The sequence below is a fragment of the Lepidochelys kempii genome, chromosome 8, assembly GCF_965140265.1.
Source record: "Lepidochelys kempii isolate rLepKem1 chromosome 8, rLepKem1.hap2, whole genome shotgun sequence".
In the NCBI taxonomy this organism is placed as follows: Eukaryota; Metazoa; Chordata; order Testudines; family Cheloniidae; genus Lepidochelys; species Lepidochelys kempii.
In genome coordinates, this window is record NC_133263.1 from 57,193,853 (window position 1) to 57,214,139 (window position 20,287).

Consider the following 20,287-nt stretch of genomic DNA (forward strand, 5'->3'; position numbering starts at 1 on the left):
AAATATGGTCAGTTATACTGTCTTATGGAAGAGCTAGCATTTCAGAGCTGAACAAGCTCTCCTTAATTTTGTTTAATTATTACCTTTGAGAGGCACATAGCAACTCTCAATTTGTTTGTTAAACAGAATTAATGGATGTTGTCCAGGTAACAGAAGCACAGTTGTGATTACATGCTAGAACTGGAAGCTTACTGAGTTGTGTAAATTCTCATCATGGGGATTTTGAAGACCCTACACCCAAAGAAGCCTATTTTGGAATTAATGCCAGCACTTTTGACCATTTTCAATGTTGCATTACTATTCACTGAAACTTCTGTAGCCCTAAGGCCGCATAGATAATTTGATGCCTTTGCAATCCTATAGTATTGGGTTTTTTTACATCAAAGTATATTCCGTCTCAAAACTTCAATCACTGATCATCTGAAGTTAGGGGATCCCACCAACATACCTTTTAGATGTATTTTTATCAGCAATTAGGCTTAATAGTTTTACCCTGAGGCAAAAAGGAAAGGCTTGCAGAACAGCTTCTAGGTGAGTACGTCTGAAAATGTTTTCCTTGGGTGGATCTTCACACTACATTGGGAAATAAGATGACTGGGACATAAACTGATATATAATGAAAATCCATTCTCTTCTGCTGTTGCTTCCTACAGTGCTTAGTGTGGTGTATTTTTCCTCTATCTTTTTTAGCTTCATTGTCCGAATTTGTCCTAGGTAGCTCCTAAGTGTGCTCCCCCAGGTAGAGCAAAAGGGTGAATGCTCAGAGAAAAGGCTGCCACAAATACAATAAAAATGCAGAAAATGAATGGGTGTTAAAATTATTTGTCAGCAGAGCAGGTCTGAACAAGGAGGCAGCACACACCTATATTCACAACGGTATAAGAGTAAAATAACAAGATACGCCTCGTTACCAGTGAAAAAAATATACTTAAACAACAGAACAGGAAAATGAATGAATGTTAGCCAAAGTGCTAACGGAAGACTTTTTCCTTTCCAGTTTAAATGCATTTTTTGTATTGATCCTTCCCCTCTCCCCCCCGCCCCCCCCCCCCAGCTTATAGTCCATTTACGCTTGCAAGGAAATATGAGCTAATAACTTGCTGCTATGTAAAATAAAGGTGTCAGGCACCCACTTCTAGGATGCTCCTGGTTATGCTACTGCCTGTATTCTACCATTGTGCCACTGGGAACAGGTACTGAATAACAGCAAAAGAATGGTGCAATAAGGCTAGTTAATTGGAAATGTGACTTTTTGTGGAAAATGTTGTCAAAAACATTTTTTTGTTTCTTTGAAATTTTCAGTGGAAAATTTTGAATTTTGTTCAACCTTTCCCACGGAAGCAACGACAACACCACCACCAACAAAAAACCCAAACATTTTGGGCAAAACCCAAAACTGAATCATAGAATATCAAGGTTGGAAGGGACCTCAGGAGGTCATCTAGTCCAACCCTCTGCTCAAAGCAGGACCAATCCCCAATTTTTGCCCCAGATCCCTAAATGGCCCCCTCAAGGATTGAACTGACAACCCTGGGTTGAGGAGGCCAATGCTCAAACCACTGAGCTATCCCTCCCCCCCGAAACTGACATGTTTGGGGTTTTGGGTTTTATGGGGAAAAGTAATTGAAATTTTTCAAGGAAAGCAGATGCTTTGTGCAAAAAAATTAATTTAGTCAAAATCCCTATATTCTCTCTCTCCCTCTCTTTCTCTCTCTCTCTCTCTCTCAAAAGTAAATAAATAAATAAATTAAATAAATAGGTTGACAGCAAAATTTGACCATCCCTAATTATGATACAGGGTTGAAAGTTGTACAGTTACATTAGTGTGATTCTATGAGGGCGGTAGAGTTTCAGTTGTGTAACAGAGAGCTGAGTTTGGTCTTACATACTTTAACTGACATAAAGACACATACAGTAGAAGAGGACTGAAACATTAACAGAATGTGTGACTTTTCAAATTTTAGCTTCACGAAAGCTTTGGATAAATAAAGCAGGCGTCACTTCTATGGAGCACTGCCCTTACTATGAACTAGGCCGTCAGCTCTTGTGGAACAGGGTAGCTCCATTGACTTCCATAGAGCTATGTCAGCTTACACCAACTGAGGTTCTGACCAAGGACTTTTGAAGAGGAAGAGAAGAGAGGTTTGGTTATTTGTTTAAAATACTTCTGTTCATAGCAGGAAAAGAAGTACCACCTCCCGAGAAGCAGTAACTATCTGGCACCATGAAAGGTTGCTAAGAAGTAATATAGTCAAAAGAAGGGGAGCACTGAACCAATGTTCTGAAGGGAGCAATAAGCATAAGTATCTCTGCTGATGTTCAGACAGAAAGTGTTTGTGGAAGGTTATATTAGCCATTGTTGGGAAATTCCCTTGGCTATGGAGAGAAATAGTTTGATTATCTGGCTGATTGTCTAGACCCCTTGTTTAAATATCATTTCATGCTAAATTGCGTTTGACAGCCATGTTTTAGCCATGATGGAGCAGAATGGAAATATAAGCCTGAGATTTGTCATTTCATAATTAGGCCACAAGAACAGATCATGTGAAACTTGACTGTATACAGTATACCACTAATCCACAATTTATTGTAAGATGCACAAAGTTCAAGTCTGGTGACTGGGGATTCAGAAATACAGTACTATCACAATTATCTAAACTACCTGGGTGATACCACGTGTGTGGATAAAAGGAGTCTACAGAACTGGAACACAGACCATTAATGTGCTACAGAAAAGAGGCTTAGGTAGGGGAGGAGGCTGGATAATTGGAGATCTAATCAATTTAGTTTTAAAGAAATAGAAAAAAAATATTAATTTCACTTCACTGGAAGTTCCTATAAAATGCTGTTGTCTCCTTTCCCATTCTGTATAATTATCTTCTGTTCTGTTCTATTTGCTAGCATATATGATTTTGAAATAAACAACATATATTATTTTTATAACAGTTAATCTATATTAAAGACTATTAATGTGTCCAGGAAGCTCCATGTTGGCTGTAGGTTTGAGAAAACTCACAAAGCAAAAGTCTTAAAGTCAGTTGCCTTCCTACTTTCACCATCTTTCCCCAGTCTTTTTGATTCATTGGTTTGTCTTCTGTCTAGTCAATCTCTTTTCTGTGCTGGATTAAGTTGATCTGATATGTTCATATAACTTATTAGCAGGTGCTCATCATGACTCAGTCCTGGTTTTTTTACTTTGCTATTTTGTACATTGATAAGGTCTTTCAGGTTTTATTATAATTTCTGTGTTGATGGTGTTCAGCTTTTTAATTTCCTAGTTTACCTGTTGATATTCCTTCTGTTACTCAATGCTGGGCAGATAGCATGTGTTGGATGCACCAGAACTTCCCCATGTTGAATGAACATGGCTATAAACAAAGGTTGAGATTTTCACATCAATCAAGCAAATTTAGACACATCTTCTAGCCTATGTGTCTAAATTCCCTAGATTGATTTGAAATCTCAAATCTTTTTGTCTTTTATTGATTTTTTTTTTACAATACCTCCTCCCTTCTTTTTCTTGAGATCCAGCTTATTTCTCATACCTGAATTGCAGATGAGGAACCTGGAGTCCTTTTTGATTGTGACATGTCTTTCACTGTCTTTAGCAATAGGGTGACCGTATTTCCCAAAGGGAAAACGGGACATGATGTGGGGCTCGCCCAAGCCCCGCTCCCTGCGTGAGGCTGTCCAATGCAGCTCACCCATGCCCCCTTCCCCATGTGGGGCTATCCTGAGCTGCTCACCCAAGCCCCCTCCTTTCACAGAGCTGGTGTCCCCACTCACCTGAGCTCTGCCTGCCTCCCGCATGAGGCTGGGGCTGGCGTTGCTGCTTACTCAAGCCCTGCCTGCTCCCCGCCCAAGCTCTGCCTCCCACCTTGAGGAGGGCTGGCATCACCGGTTGTCCGCCTGCATATTCCTCCGCACCTCACTTTTTTTTTCTTTTTTTGAAAAAGGTGGGTATTTATCCTGTTTGCTCTTTGCAACTGATCGAATTGGCAAGGTCAAAAGCCCACTTTTGCCAAAGAAGTCGGGATGGCTGCAACAGGGCTTAAAAAGTGGACTGTCCTGGCCAAAACGGGAGGTAAGGTCACCCTATATATCAATCCAATCTTGCAAAGTCCATCTTTTTAAGCGCAGGAAGTAGCTGGCATCCACTAACCATTTTCATTTGCATAACACAAACGTAATATCAAGGAAGAACAAAAAGATGTAACTTAACTAATTGAACAGCAGGCTCCTGCGTCAAAATCTTGGGATGGTTCCAACTAAATCTCTGGACCTATGAGATGAGAGTTAAGCCCCTTTCCGAGGGCAACTTCCTTTATATTGACCATACACTACTGAAACGCTGCCTCGTGAGGGTTCACCCTCTAATAGACATAGTGAGCAATATCCTTTTCTGGTATCTGGCCCTTACAATTTGGAAAAGACAAGCATCTAGCTACATCCCTAAAATATCTGGCTGCCGCTTACTGCTCTCACCTCCTCAGGAAGAAGAAAAAGGGAAAAAACATAGAAAGAGCTAAGAATATTTATCAGTCAGAAAGGAAGTGGCACAAGCGCAGAATACTCCCTTAAAAAGATCTGCACCTACTTAAGTATTATGCCATAAAATCAGGGTTTATGCCCCATCACACTGCACCTAGGGTGAAACAGTTACCTTGCTGACTCCAAATATTCCACAGTGAAGGTCAGACCGGGGAACATTCTTGCCTTTTGTGTCATCCCAGACTTGCCTGTGCTCAAAGGCAAGGCGGATCCCTTCTGGTATTGAGCTACCGTAGATATGCCTCATTCAGAGAATCCACCCTGCATGGCCCTACCCTAATTAGGACGATAGGGACCCTCTTCTCTGTGACTGTCCTGTGAAGCAGTGGGAAGCAGCCAGGATCACCTCCCCCACACGACCTTATCACCCCTCCTCCACCCACAAGAAGTCACCTGACTGGGGTCATAAGCCTTTCAGCAAAAGCATAGGTCTCTCTTCTGTACCCCGTGAGCAGGGCGGTGCTCTTGGTTGCTTTCCCCTTCCTCTCGCTCTGTTTGGCATCAAAGGCAATTGCAGTAAGGTTGAGTCTAGGTGCTCCTCCCTCCTCTCCTGCCACATTCTAGAAGCTGGATGACTGTTCTAGCTGCCTGTTCTGTGGCAATATGAACAGAGGCAGTAGGCAATCTCTACCCTTCCCCTGCTGTCCCTTGCACGCAGACCAAAAGGAAGAGCAGTAGAAGTCCATGCCATTCTCCTTTAGAGATACCCAGAAAAGGCAGTGCCAGGCTCTGTGCATGGCAAGCCCAGCACTATGAGGCTGAGAGTGTGCTGAATCTCCATGTCTCCCTGAGGGGAGCCCCTTGCAGTACTTTATGGGAGAATGAGCTACAATCACATGGTGTATTTGCTGCCCCTATGGATCTGTTAAGGATACAGTTCACATGGTTCTGATAGCTATCCTGGCAGCAGGGTCCTATGGTATTGCACAGGAAAGCAGTGATAGCAGAGCCTTCCATTCAGGGAATGGCTGTGACAGGTGGTGGGGCCAATCTACTTCAGAGATGTTGTGGTCTGATATTAATGACTGACCTTGCTGCTTCAACAAGATTAGTTGACCAAGTGTAATATGAAGTCCACTTTTCACCTACTCCTTGATACCCCCCTCTTCCACCCACACAAAAAGGATTGTTTCACAGTTGATGGAACCTGCTAGGTTGACACAGGAATGCCCATGGGCAGCTCTTATTTGTGAAGCCTTTAGCGTGTCCTTGGAGTAGGAGAGAGCAAGGGAAATGGGCTTTGATGTCCGTGGCACACTGTTATTCAATTTCCATGGGATGAACTCCCAGGAATCTGGATGAGGGTGAGGCATAGCTGGAATCTTTCCCTTTGGTGGACAAAATGAACATCAAGTGTCTTCTTCAGGGATTTCACATTCTGGAGTTCTTCTCCATGTTTGGTTGCAGAATGAGATGTGAACAGGAAGTTAGTACTATGGACTGTTGAAATTGTCTGTATTGTGCAGTGGATGTGATCTCAGAGTTATGGGAATCATGTGGGTTTGTGTTCTGGATTGTGTTCAGCAAAATGTGAGTTTTCAAACACAATGGAAGTAAATACACTATTGCAAAGTTTGTGTCTCACTTTCTGGTGGCCGCATTTCAGCAGCTAGCTCCAGAGGGAGAGGATGAACCAGCCAAGATGGAATACCACCTCTGGTGTCTTGTTGCCTGATATGGTCGATTGTATGGTCTTCTGATTATTGCTTGTTCCAAGGGTCAGCCTATGGTTGGGAGATCAGCTATGATGACCTCTTTTAAAGAACTAGTCTTTGTTCATTATATTGATGGTTAATTATATTTGATAAAATTGCCCCCCATCCTGACTCTGCTTTTCCTTTTGCTCAGGCCCAGATCCTTTACTTTCTTTCTACTATGCCCCCCCAATCTTCTCTTAAAGAAAGCTGGAGTCCAGTGTGTTTTGCTGCCTTTCCCTCCTCTCCCCAATTCAGTACATACTAACTTGGGTATGTATTGGCTGGGAAGTTTTCATTTACATTTTTGTCCCCCACCCCCTCAAAAATAAATAAATAAATAATAAAATCAGGAACACTTTTCTGACACAAATTTTTCTAATTTTCAACACAGCTTTTGGCAAGTACTAATGCAAACATACAAATTCTAGATCTTGATTTATCCTAATCTTGCATTGTTAGTGAACTTAATGCCTTTTCTAAGATGAACTCTTGGGTGGAAGGGGAGAAAATAAAATTATATGGTGTTCTTGTGAATCAAGTAAATGTTCTGTTGCAATCAAGTATCAAAAACCAGTACTCACAGATAACGTCTGCAATGTTTTTATTTTAACAGTGGTATTTTAAACATGTCCTTTTTGTAAAAAAATAAACGTGGAAAAAAATCATTCAAGCATATTTATTATAAAACATTACAAATAAATAATTTCAAGTTGTCTTCGCCATATATGGTAATCATCCGAATCCTATCAGATGGGATTACATATTATTAATTAATAACTTATTTGAGTGCTGACATTGTGCTTGCATTGTACAAAATAGAGGAAGACCTGCTTTCTTTCCCATGTAGCTTTTGGTCTACATTCAAACTGTATGTATCTGGAAATCTCATTGTGAATTTCATATAGAAGGATTGGGCCCTAATTCTGAAAACTAACTCAGTTCAGATAGAGTGGGCAACAAGATGGTGCAGATTTTAAAACAAATATTTTTTTCCCCCGAGAGTGGATTAATGTTGACAGTTTTTGGGTAAGTGTATTCTCCAGGAGGAGATGAACGAATGTAAATTACATGTTCTGATCCATTTCACATCTCAGGTGACCTCCGGAATAGTCTTCCATTTATGAACATTTACAGTTCTAAATATAAGAAACCTCAACATCTTTTAATGTACATTGTGCTTTCTCCACTTTGTGCATTGCATAAAAACAAAAACAAATAAATAAATAAAAATATCCCCAAACTTATCTGTAAAAAACCTTCCAACCTCATACACTTCGGTGTACAATAGACTGTGTGTTCCTTTTTTAGTTACCAATATTGAAAATTACAAATTAACATATCTTAAAATGAGCAGCCCAATTAAAATAATCAAAGTGTAAAAACAAGTAACTAGAAATTTAGGGAAAGTCAATCAAATTGTAACAAGGCCATATTCATGCTGACGCTTTCCTATCCTATATTAAGGATGCAGTATATACAGTGCTGGGAAGACTGTATCTTTCAGATGTGATTAAAACTGAAGCCTTGTCCACAAGTGGTCAGTAAAGCTCCCTGGCCATTCTTTCTCCCAAAATAGTTTTCTGACCAATTCCAGCCTAAATAATTGCATTCTTTCTACCTAAATCCCCCCAGCAGTTTTAATAGAAAATGCCATTCTACACCCCCCCCCGCCTAAAAATAATTAAATGATCCTTGCAGGTAAAAATCTAAGGTGCTATTATAAAATCATTGTGTGTAATTTCTTGCTCTGATTTCTTGCCATTTACAACACAGCTATCAAAATATAAATGCCCTGTTATCCCAGCCTGGCACATAACTACTTCTAGCTAAACAGCAGCAAATCTTTCCCTCCACCCTACTCACACCTACGTCGTGCAAACTCCAAAACCTAATTGGAATTTAAACACAGGTTATATACTTTTATAAAGTAAATTTTAATTTTAAAAAGAGTATTAATGTAACATTGGTTTCAAAATCCAAAGTCAGAAAATAAAAGTTAAGGCTCTTAGTTAAATGTTAATATAAAATATGTGCATGATAGTGAGGTAGTGTTCGTGAGAAACTTAACTTTTTCATTTGCTGACTTTATACAAACATTTAAAGTTGCAAAATTTGTTTTACATTCATTTACTATTTATGGTACTGTAATTAGTAATTATTGCAGTTTTCATTAATCCAATTTTCTTGTTTTTTTGATTTTTCATTTTCAAATGAAAATATATGTTGGCAAAATAACTTATTCCTGTAGCGTTATGTTGCCTATTAAGTGACAAAACAAAACATTTACTGTCAAATTTTATAGCAAAACACCAGAAAAAAATTGGACCATTTTCATCCACTTTGGAATACTTCTTTCTGTTACAGAAGATGTAATAATGGATCCAGTGCTGCAAACTTTAAAAAACAGTGGTCTGCCTTGATCACTGGAACCCTTGTCCTGAATAAGACATAGCCTGGATTTCATTTTTTAAATATAAAGATATAAATATAATAATTTATACAATTATTTAAATAAATAAATAAATGGATGTATTACAATTCAGCAGATCTCTCTTTCATTAGTAACGTGGGGTTGATATCCTCCATTGCAGAGCTCGAGGAACTGACGTTAATGGTGGCCGTTTCTGTGGCTTCAGAGTTTAGGACGTGGAAGGCGGTGATGGGACAGCCCTTCACGTTATTGCAGATGAGCTTTTGTAGGGAGGCAGTATTGATTATTTCAAAGCCCACTTTTCCACCAAAGGTGCTTGGTTTCCAGTACTCCGGAGAACAGATAGCATTTCCCATCAGTCCTTTCAAAGAGAATGGTGCTCCAAGTTCCACCATAGTCTCACCAAAGATGGCACTAGGACGAGGCCTTTCTACTAGAAGGCCAGGATACAGCTCCATAGCATCAATGTCTCCATAAAGCTCTTCTAATTCAGCTGCCATTTCTTTTTCTCCTGTAATAATTAATAATAAATAAGAATAGTAAATGGAAAATCCCACCTTTTAGCACTTTTCTTTTGGTCTTTAATCCTACTTCCCACCACAACCCCAATTTATATAATCCTGGAAACAAACAGTGTCCCATCTACCATATTAGTCATTTGTAAGAAAAGGCCCCATTAGAAAGAATAGCTCTTACCTGTAAGTTCCTCAAATGACTTAAAAGGTTTCAGTAGGAAGCGTTTTCGGTACTCATTCAAGGACTGGTATCTCATCTGTCTGCTTTGATCAATTGAAGCCTTAGCTACTTTCTGTACTGCAAAAGGAACGTTCTTACCCCCAGCAACCTATTGCAAAAAAAAGGATACAAAGAATAATAAGAACTCTAGGCAAACTCCTCACAGCTTTTATAGTGTGTATAAACTTTGGGTGGAATCCTGCTTGCCTTCCTCAGGCAACATTTCCATTGACATGAATGTGGGTTCTTCTGAGTAAGGAAGTGTCCCTTGAATGGCTTTTAGCCCTACAATTCCCATTAACACTGCGGGAGTACCACAACCATGGCACAGCCCAACTGAGAAAATACAGCTATTGTACTGCACTTCTCTGAGAGTGCAACCTACTACAGTAGATATATTTGTTTAGGCCCAGAATTGCTAGGATTTTAACTTTACAACTGAAAATCACTATAAAATGAATGATATTTTCAAGTAAATGATATTTTTTGCAAGATTATATCAAGCTTTGGAAGAGTTTTTCCTTTTCCTTTTTAAATTAAAAGGCCATTTTTGACCTGACCCTGAAGCCTTCTTAAAAATAAAACTCTCATTGAAATCAGTGAGTTCTGTCAGTACTAAGAGTGCAGAATCTGGGCTCATGGACAATAACATTTAAAGTGCATTTGCTTTGGTAACTCCTGTACTAGGAAGAATTAGATTTTACTATTTGAACAAGCAGGTATCTTTCTTTTTCACAGAAGAAATTCCAAGTAAACTTTTTTGCCAAGTCTCTGGGTTATGTTAATTGGCACAAAAAATTTCTAGACTGTCCAAAAGCTAAAAAATGTTGTGAGAATGTTTACCCTGCCGGCAATTTGCTTGGAGAAGGATTTCACCATGTGGGAAAGGCCATGTTCCATCATGATAGAGTTGTTGTAGAGAAATTGCTGGAAAGTGTACTCCTGGTCATGGATCTGAAAACTGTCAGGCAGAAGTGGGTGCCAGTGGTACAAAGTGTTGAATTCAGCTGCAATTCTATTCTGATATTGAAATCGCTGGTTAAACAGCAGCTCGGGATCAAACTTCAGCTTGAAATAGTAGCCACTCAAGTGCTGCACGTAGTCTTCAACAACAATCTTGATAGTCTCTCCTGTTAGTTCAATGAAACAGGGAAAATGTGTATCAGTTTTGTTTGCTTGAACAATTCTGAATGTTCAGCCAGCTGTGTAAGAAAGGATGTAAATGGTGAGGTAAAATGGCCAAGGATTGTTCTAAAATAAATATATTTTGGGGGGAGTTTCAGAAGATGTCAGAGATTTCTTAATGGTTTGTGAACTCTTATGGAAAATGTTTCAGAGCAGCAGCTGTGTTAGTCTGTATTCGCAAAAAGAAAAGGAGGACCTGTGGCACCTTAGAGACTAACCAATTTATTTGAGCATAAACACAAGTACTCCTTTTCTTATGGGAAAGTTTTATAGAAGTGAATAGGGATGAAAATGATAGCAGTTCTAAAATGTAATAAACATTTAGAAATTAGTAGTGAAGAGTGTCCTTTCTATAATTTCCTTTAATAATTCTATAGCAACGACATAATTTGCTATTACATTCTATAGGATTTTTCTGTAGGGAAAAACATTGCTAATTTTATCCAGAAAAAGTTATAGATATCTCAAAAGAAAGTCTGAGTTGCTGTTACTGTCAAATACAACCATCTCCTTTTAGTATACTGTTGCATTCTTCATTTGGGGACAACTACTTAGTTGTCTTGCCCAAATGGAGTGTGCATAAACATTAACATGAAAATAAATGTCACTGGATAGAGACTAATATATAACAACATCATTTTGTATTAGCTTTTCAGTAACTTCCTAAATTCTAAACTGAATCAAAGCCTTCCTCTTAACCTGTAACAGAGAGCAGCGATTGCACTGAAGATAAGACACTTTAGCAGCAGGGGAAGGTCATTCGGCCACACACATACCTGACGTTTGAGAATTAGGCCATGTCTATACTTACAAGCTGATAGAGTCACAGCTGTGCCACTGTAAGAGTGCTTGTGTAGCCGTGTTGTGCCAATGGGTGAGAGCTCTCCTGTCTACATAATAAAACCAGCTCAATGGGTGGCGGTAGCTATGTCAGTGGGAGACATAGCGCGGTGCACACAAGTGCTAATGCTGGTAAAACTTATGTCTCTCAGGGGTGTGTTTTTTTCACATCCCTGAGTGACAAAAGTTTTGCTGATATAAGTGCTAGTGTAGATATGGCCTTAAACTCACCTCCCTGCTTCCTCACTATGCACCTCACAGTTCTAGTTCCCTTAGTTAAAGAAACAGAATGCCACCTGATTTAGGAATTTTCTCCACAGTTTGATATTCAAGATACTGGTTACAATGGACTGTTTTCTCATGAACCATCAAATACTGAACATAGGTCATGAAAACTTTAAAAAAGATTCCTTATGGTTTCATTTAACAAACTAAGTAAAATTTGTTCCATTATTAAACCTGTTGAAGCTGCCTAGGGGAGGAAAAATCTCCCAGATCATTGTAACATGTTAATAACTTTTTAAGTTCTGTATAATTAATAGCTGTTTTTAAAAAAACAAACAAACAAACAAGGCCTCCATTTTCAAAAGTGGACTAGTGATTTTGTGTCTCTCTGTTTTTGGGTGCCTAGCTCGAGACATCTTAAAGGAACCTATTTTCAGAAAGTTCTGATCTTCCTATTGTCTGAAAATACCTTTAAGGTATTTTAAGCTGGCCCCCCAGAATAAGGAGGCATGCAAAATCACTTTTGAGAACGCAGTCCCCTGAAGCTGGGGTCTATGTCTTTGTAAAATAGTTTAATATGGAAAGTCTGATTTTCAAGTTTACTCACCTATCAATATGAGCCTGGTAGTTTGGAACAGCTGCTCATCATCCCATTCTGGATGCACCTGCTTAAGAACGTCACAGACGCGATTGTGCTCCCTGAGCCATATTGTGGCATACATCATTAAACCTGGGACCAAACCAAACACCTCCTGGCCTACAGAAAATTGCAGGTGCTCAGGAATATGAGGTGGGTAGATCATTTCTGCCTCAGTGTCCTTCACAGTGGGAGGGTACATTTCTCCATCAATCATCTGCAGTTAAAAAAAAAAAAAAAAGGAGAGAGACTTAGAATCACTGATGATAAATAGATGTTCTCCAGTATTTTATTTTTCCCATTCTAAAAATACAGACTGTGGACCAAATTCTGCCCTTGTATTTAAGTGTGCAGCTCCTACTGAAGTAGATGGGACCTGCTAACACCATGGCTGAATTTGGCCCTCTGTGTTTTAACAACACTTCATACTATTAACAAATGTTAATTATAAAATTCCATTGTTCTCTTATTATACAGTAGGAATTTTAAAGTGAAACACACCTGATACTTCAGCTTTCCATCCTTAAGTAGCCTCAACTTAAGTTGTCTATCCAAAGTCTCTCCATAGACATGGTTCAAGTCAACCTATAAAATAAAAGTATTTGAAACATGAAGTCAAACTACATTTCTGGTTATTTTAGAATGGATCCAACTCCTGTTTAAGTCAATGGAAGTTGGATTGGGGCTTAAATGTTTTCATATTAAGTATACTATGATGATTGGCACCCTATGAATACATTACATAAAGATTTAAAAATAAAGTCAGTTTTTTTGTTAGAACTGGATCAAACTATGCACAACAATGAGTTTTAAAATTCGCACTCAGTTAAAAAAGACTGCTTCAAACATGTCTAAAAGAATGGACAGCCTGGAAACTCTACAATATAATATTGTAAGATTCTTGTGGACTTTTAAACTGGAATTGGTTTCAAAGAAACAATTGATACTCATGTGAAATAGTTGCTTTTCAATAGCAAAGTCTCTTTTAAAAGTGTAGCACATGACCATTATTTTACAGTACAGTATATGCCTTTTTATGCATGATGGAAACAGTCCAATAGAAAAAATTTTGGGGTCTCAGTAGATATGGATGGGTTTGTGTGGAAACAATAACACCACATTTCGAAAATTAAGACTGTGCAGATAAGGAGAACTAAATCGTTTGGTATTTTTGATAGAATTATTTAGGCTTCTATAGTCTGGACTGGAAATACCTCCATCTTGTTGAATAGGAGTTTTGCCTGCCTTGCAAACTGCAGTGTAAGGCTCTCAGTAATGCAAAGAATTCCGTGTAGTTATGTACGTCACAATGTTTATGTACGCTCCTAGCACTCTGAAGGATGTTGTTCTTGCCACAAAGGCTGATAAACTTTGCTATACTTTTCAGTGAGAGTCATAACTTTATGATCTTACCCCATGGCCAAGAGCTTTGGTGAAGGCTGGCCCTCTGTGGTGATCTGTCTTAAAGAACTGGTGGGTGAAATGTTGAGCAAAGAACGTGAACATCATATTTGTGCCTTGAGGATCAGGAATAAATTTTTTCCTCAGCAGAAATTTCTCCACAACTACTGCGGAATCTGGGAGCTCCTTCTTACCTGTAATTTAAAATCAAATCAGTTTATTTTTCCTTAAATTTGGAGGAAATAAGACTTACTTTATTATTCAATCCAGCTATGTCATTTTCTCCTTAGAACAAGTATCTATCACATGTGAAACCTATGAGCTAGATCCTCAGCTGGTGTAAACTGGCATAACTCCATAGAAATCAGTGGAGCTACTTGATTTATACCTGCTGATAGCTTAGCTATAACTTTTACAAACCTTATGCACTTGATTTAAAACACAACTTGATTGCTAAAAATCGTCATTTCTGCTATGTTGAATCTGCAACTCAATCTTTTCAATTTCTTTATTTTATTTCTAACATTTATCTCAATAACTACAGTTGGAGTCTGTGTAAATCATTACTTAGTTTTTAGCTCTTTGTACAGTATATCCAATACACAACCATTTTACAATATACTGTTGCAGATTTCAAAGACTGTAGCTCTATAAAAAATAGTCTGTTAAATGTTTTCCAAGAGGGCAAAATAATTTGACTTTCCCACACTCCACAATCAAACATTGGAAATCTCTTCTATTCCTTACCTTTAACACCCATGGGTGTTGGGCAGTCCAGTGCCACTGGTGGGAGGGTTCTAGTATAGAAGGAAAGGTTGGAATAGGCTTCCCAGTTTTTGTAACCATACTGGCTGTTGTATGTTGGTGGACTGTCAATCAAATGTGACCTTGCTAAAATAAAAAAAAAAAAAAAAAAGTATTTTTAAAAGTTGGCCTTAAAACAGTAAATTGAATTTAATTAAGCTACAAGGTCAAATCCTTTCCGCCTTACTTTTGGGTATAGTCCTTATTTAAGAGCAAATTTACAGTGTGGTACTTTCTAGTATTAAAACCTTATTTAATGGAAAACTGCAGTGTATAATATAATGTTTGAATCACTGCAATCAATTATTGAGATGAACAAATTACATGCTTTATAAATGTGTCATAATTTTTGTCTTACAAAAATAACAGAATAATTTTGAGCAATGGTGGACCCCCATGAAAAAAATCCCTTTCATCCGTTCTCCCACTCCTTGTGGTTGCTTCCTGATTATGAGGTGAAATGTATACCTGGCTTCTGCTTTCTACATTTCCTGTCCCAAAATACATTACCTGTCCCATATTTCTAAAGTATGTATGTATATAAAATCATGTATGTATATAAAAGTATGTATGTATATAAAATCACTAAGCAACACAGTATTTCCTTAAACTCCTGTGGCCAATGTCTACAACTGAAGGTTAATAGCACAAGGAGAGGATACTTACATGTCAATACATATCTCATGATGGAATCACGGAAGAAGGGAATGCTGTTTATTATATTCCAGACACCTTTGAAGTGAGTGAGGATGTAGTGGACAGTGTTTGGAGTAGGTTTCAATGTCAGTTTCAGCCAGGTCAAGAATTCCGCTGTGAGCATTGAGGGGAAAGATTAAGAATATTGTATTATTGTACTTATGAGGACTAAATAATATGCAAATCTGGAAATAAAATACTGGAATATTTTGCAGCTTTCGAGATTCATTATTGTTATTTATAAAAACATAACTTTCAGATACTTACGTGTAGTACAGTTTTCCCCATAAAATCCTGTCCTTGTACAATCACATTCATATCCATCAAAACCTGTCGTCATACATACTCCTCTGTTCTGGCATGGGTTTGAGCAGCAAGGATTAGCTGCAATGAAAATTAGAGTAATGTTAATAAAATAGTATTCGGAATGCATGAATCATTGTTTTCATCTCACGAAGCAAAGTTTTAAGAGCTATGTAAGCAATTTCCTGAGGATTATGGCAGAAAATAATCAAACTGTAGGTAGGACCAATTCAGACTAAACCCTGCACTGATATACTTAAAAGCTATTAATATAAGAAGAAAAAATATTGACAGTTATTTATGGGTGATTCATTTTCAGTTGGTATTATATGTAGGCAGCATTGCTAGAGAATTGATGACCCCTCTCAGAATGTTCAGATCATTTCTCAATATCCCATTTAAAAACTTGTCGTATAACTACAAGTTTTGAAGGTGGCAAAAAAGAATGGGGGGAAATGAAAAGTCATAATTTCTCTAGGCCTAATTCTGTTCTCAGAATTCAATGAAAGTTGGGTTTAGAGGGCATAACTAGACATCGTGAGAGCTATTTATAATTTCTTTAGCTCCAAATCCTAGATTTACCTGTTTCCTAGCCCTAAACCAGATACAGTGTTTTGTATGTCTCTTCCCCATCTCTCGACTCCCCAGAACACTGGAGAAATTTGGATGCTGGCTGAAAATTTGCAGCTGGTGCTCATCTCTACTAAGAATATCAGAAGCAACTTTTACACTTTGGGAATATTAGAAAATAATACAGTACTTCTCTTTTACTAGTAAATCGGAGAGGTTGGGATGTGAAGTCAACATGATATTTTTAATAATAACAACAATGTAAGAATGGTCCGTCTAGCCTGTGGTATCCTGTCTTCTGACAGTGGCCAATGCCAGGTGCTTTGGAGGGAATGAACAGAACAGGTAATCACTGAGTGATCCATCCCCTGTCATCCATTCCCAGTTTCTAGCAGCCAGAGGAGGCTAGGGACAACCCAGAGCATAGGATGGCATCCCTGACCATCTTGGCAGCTCCTGGATTACAATTCATGAGGTTCTGCACTAGCTCCCATGTCACCATGTCAGCTATGTCACTATAGCACATTCTTAAACCTGAGGCTCCATTTCTTAAAAGCGTGGGGTGTCATCAGTGCTATTCAAAAGCCAGCGGCACTCATTAGAAAATTAATTCTGAATCTCGCTCTCTCTGTAGCGCCCTCAAGCCTGTGCAAAACTGCATCCATCCAAGTCTCGGAACAAAGAGAACACAAATTAAACAAAAGGCACCACGGCAGCTTCATAGAATCATAGAATATCAAGGTGGGAAGGGACCTCAGGAGGTCATCTAGTCCAACCCCCTGCTCAAAGCAGGACCAATCCCCAATTTTTTTTTTTGCCCCAGATCCCTAAATGGCCCCCTCAAGGATTGAACTTGCAACCCAGGGTTTAGCAGGCCCATGCTCAAACCACTGAGCTATCCCTCTCCCCCACCCCAACTCTGCAAACTCTTCAACTCTGCAAAAAGGAGATCGCAAAGCACTGCAAGCAAATGCCAGCGAAGGCAGCTCAGACAAGTGAAAAATGTCCTGGAGAGTTTCCGCGGCGCTGAGACAAAGAAGGTTTGAGTACTAACCTGCTTGGCTGAAAGCCAGGAGACCGATGATTAAAGTGCAGGGCAGAATCATATCCCAGTGGTTCTTCACGAAAGGAAACTTGATGCTGTGTTGCCCCGTCAGGTTCTGTAGAGGCAGCTACTTCTGCTTTCTTTCCGCTTTCCCGGCACGTTGTAGATTGCGTCCACGATTAACTGCATCCTACTTATGGACCAATGAGAGAGTGACGTACAAGTGCGTCCTGCATCCGGAAACAGCCCCCCCTCCCCTTCCCCATACATCATCTGAATGGAAGAGGGAAATTCCTGCAGTGTGTAAAGAGGGGAAGACACCCCCTCCCCCAACTTCCTTCCCAGGTTATGGGATCGGGGGAATCCCCAACCCACGAGACTCAGTTTCCCATGCGCCCCCCCCAACACATGGGCGGAGGTCGGTCTCTCTCACACGGTTCCCAGCTGATCTCTAGATTTAGCAAAAATCTGGAAGGCCAGGCTTGAGCTGCGTTGTACCTTGGGAGCTCCATCTCCCAGACTCTTCCGCCGGGAATCTGCCGTGCAGCTGCCGCGCTCTCCCTGCCGGGGCCCCTGGCGAGAGAATGGAGAGCCCGCGCTTCGTTCGTGCCTCGCTCCGATCACAAATGCAGCAGCCAAAGAGGGGCCCGAGAGAATCGACAGCCCCTTGCTTTGTTCCCTCTCGTGTAATCACCAGGCTCTCCCAGCGCTTCAGCCGCTGCCGCTTTCTTGCAGACTTCTTCACAAACAAAAAAAGAGCGTCCCGGGTTGAAATTTGGCCTCAATCTCTTCCTTTCTCCCCGCCCCCCCCCAAAAGAATCACCTCCGTCCCCAGCACCTTAAGAGAAGCCAAACATATAATGTCTACTTTTACATTTGTAATTGCTCCCTACTATGAGCTCAACTCAAAATAGACCACAATATGCTCTACATCAGTGGCTCTCAACCTGTCCAGACTACTGTACCCCTTTCAGGAGTCTGATTTGTCTTGCCTACCCCCAAGTTTCACCTCACTTTAAAACTCCTTGCTTACAGAATCAGACACAAAAAGACGAAAGTATTACTGAAAAATTGTGTACTTTCTCATTTTACCATATAATGATAAATTACAGATGGAAAACAAATTTGTATTGTTTGCCTTTTTAGGTTCCCACCTTTACCTGGAGAGCTGTCCTCCCAGGTTACAACTGAAAAAAGACACACCAGGTATATTTTTTAGGTGTAGTATTCCTTTTATTTTCCCCAACCATTGAAGAGTCAGCCAAGTCTGATACTGGGGTTGGTATCATTTGAGCTTATACACATCACAGCTCTGTCCTTCAATCACTTCAAAATTGGGTTTCATGTGAAAGTTTGAGAGTTTCCCTATTGCCAACCTTCCACTGTATTTGTTGTAGGCATTGGTTCAAATCCTACTGTCCTTAAGCCTGTGAAAAAGGCAAGCAAAGTTTGGCCCAAGGTGTCTATTTAAAAATATCCATGACATGGACAAGTGGTCCCTTGGCATAAATTGAATTTGGTTTTCTGACTGCAAACTATACTTTCACAAATGACTTTTTCAAAATGATCACTACTGTCAAACATTTAAATTCATGTAGTACCTAAAAGCTCCAGTCAGGACTGGGTTCTGTTGTGGTGGTCAAGACAGACAGACAGAGGCAATTCCTTCCAGGAAAGATTTATTACCTTAAAACAAAACAAACAAAACAACAAAAACAACACAACGAGGATAGTATTGGGAACAGGGATGATGACAATGATCAGATCCTCCTCCCACACCCCCCAAAAATCTGTTAGCCAAGTTAGTCTTGATTGTCCTTATAAAGTGTTCTTTATTAAGATTTTAATCAAATTATGATAGTGTATTGCTATTATATTCATTGTTTAAAACAATTTGTTTAAATATTAGGAGATGGATTTCATTTAAATGTTTTAAGTGGGTCTTTATGATTTTTTAAATGAAAACAAATAGATGAAAATTCAGACAACATCTCATTTTACTTCTGCATAGGCATTGTCTGTTAGGATAAAAACAATGAGGAGTCCGGTAGCACTTTAAAGACTAACAGATTTATTTGGGCATAAGCTTTCATGGGTAAAAAACCCACTTTGATCCAAGCATTTGAAGAAGTGGGTTTTTTACCCTCGATTGTTTTTAGGATACAGACTAACAGGGCTCTCCCTCCGATATCTGTTAGGATAGCAGTTCAATCACAGGTTTCAGTCAGAAATAATAATGTAACCTTTTCCTTGCTACCAGTCGTTTAATTCCCTACCAGCAAACATTGATACACAGTGAATTTAACTACATTTCTACTTGGTTCCTTCTCTTATGAAATACATATAGGTCCTTAGTGATGGTTTACCTTTATTTTATATATGTTAACTATCTTAGAAAGGATGCATAGGAATGGCAATATGCTCAGATGAATGGTTCATTTAGTCCATTAGTGGACAGTGCTGGATGCTTCAGAGGAAAGTGCAAGAAACCCCTTAGGGTTTGTTTTAGGCTGAGCAGATAGCAAGTGTGAAAAACTGGGACACTTTTTGAGGGGCTTGGGGGTATAGTTGCATATGTAAAGTTGCGTATGTAAGACAAAGCCCCTAATATCAGGTCACCCTAGTATGTCTACACAGGAAAAAAACAAAATATCCAAAACCAAAAAACCCATGGCAGTGAGTCTCAGAACCAGGGTCAGCTGACTTGGCCTCAAGCTGTGCGGGGGCTAAAAATAGCAGTGTAAACTTTGGAGCTCAGGCTGGAGCTGGTTTCTGAAACCCAGTGAGAGGGGAGAGTCTTGGAACTGAGCTTGAACATCTGCTATTTAGCCCTGTAGCATGTCTACAAGAGACTGAATCAATTGTCCTAGACTCTGAGACTTGCTGCCACAGGATTTTTTTTGTTTGTTTTTCACCATGTAGGAATATGTGTAGTGGACAATTCTAACCTGTCACTGGAGATATTTTTTTCTTAAACTCAATCAGTTAGTGCAGAGGTTCTCAAATGTCATTGCACTCCGAGCCTCTTTTGACAAAAAAAAATTACTACATGACCCCAGGAGTGGGGACTGAAGCCTGAGCCTACCCAAGCCCCAGCAAGTCTAAGCCAGCGCTGGTGACCCACTTTGAGAACTGCTGAGTTTGCGCTTTGAATCCTAGCACAGATG

The 20,287-nt window shown here is 39.4% G+C and overlaps 1 protein-coding gene across 1 annotated transcript; it reads right to left on the reverse strand.

Moving 5' to 3' along the window:
• Window positions 1–6,832: 6,832 nt before the first annotated feature.
• Window positions 6,833–17,305, reverse strand: PTGS2 (prostaglandin-endoperoxide synthase 2). The gene is made up of 10 exons (XM_073356704.1): window positions 17,130–17,305; window positions 15,470–15,586; window positions 15,173–15,316; window positions 14,450–14,593; window positions 13,715–13,896; window positions 12,803–12,886; window positions 12,272–12,518; window positions 10,258–10,544; window positions 9,376–9,523; window positions 6,833–9,190 (listed from the first exon to the last, which is right to left on the reverse strand). The coding sequence occupies exons 1-10, from the start codon at window positions 17,179–17,181 to the stop codon at window positions 8,781–8,783; spliced, it is 1,815 nt and encodes a 604-aa protein (XP_073212805.1). The 5' UTR covers window positions 17,182–17,305; the 3' UTR covers window positions 6,833–8,780.
• Window positions 17,306–20,287: the final 2,982 nt, after the last annotated feature.

What these genes read in the sequence shown, in the direction of transcription:
- PTGS2 (XM_073356704.1), bottom strand. Translation starts at nt 17,181, where the DNA reads ATGATTCTGCCCTGCACTTTAATCATCGGTCTCCTGGCTTTCAGCCAA. An exon ending in CCAAAGCTCTTGGCCATGGG is followed by an intron (nt 12,887 to 13,714) that starts GTAAGATCATAA and finishes TTTATTTTATAG; the next exon opens with GTTGACTTGAACCATGTCTA. An exon ending in GTCATTTGAGGAACTTACAG is followed by an intron (nt 9,191 to 9,375) that starts GTAAGAGCTATT and finishes TAATTATTACAG; the next exon opens with GAGAAAAAGAAATGGCAGCT.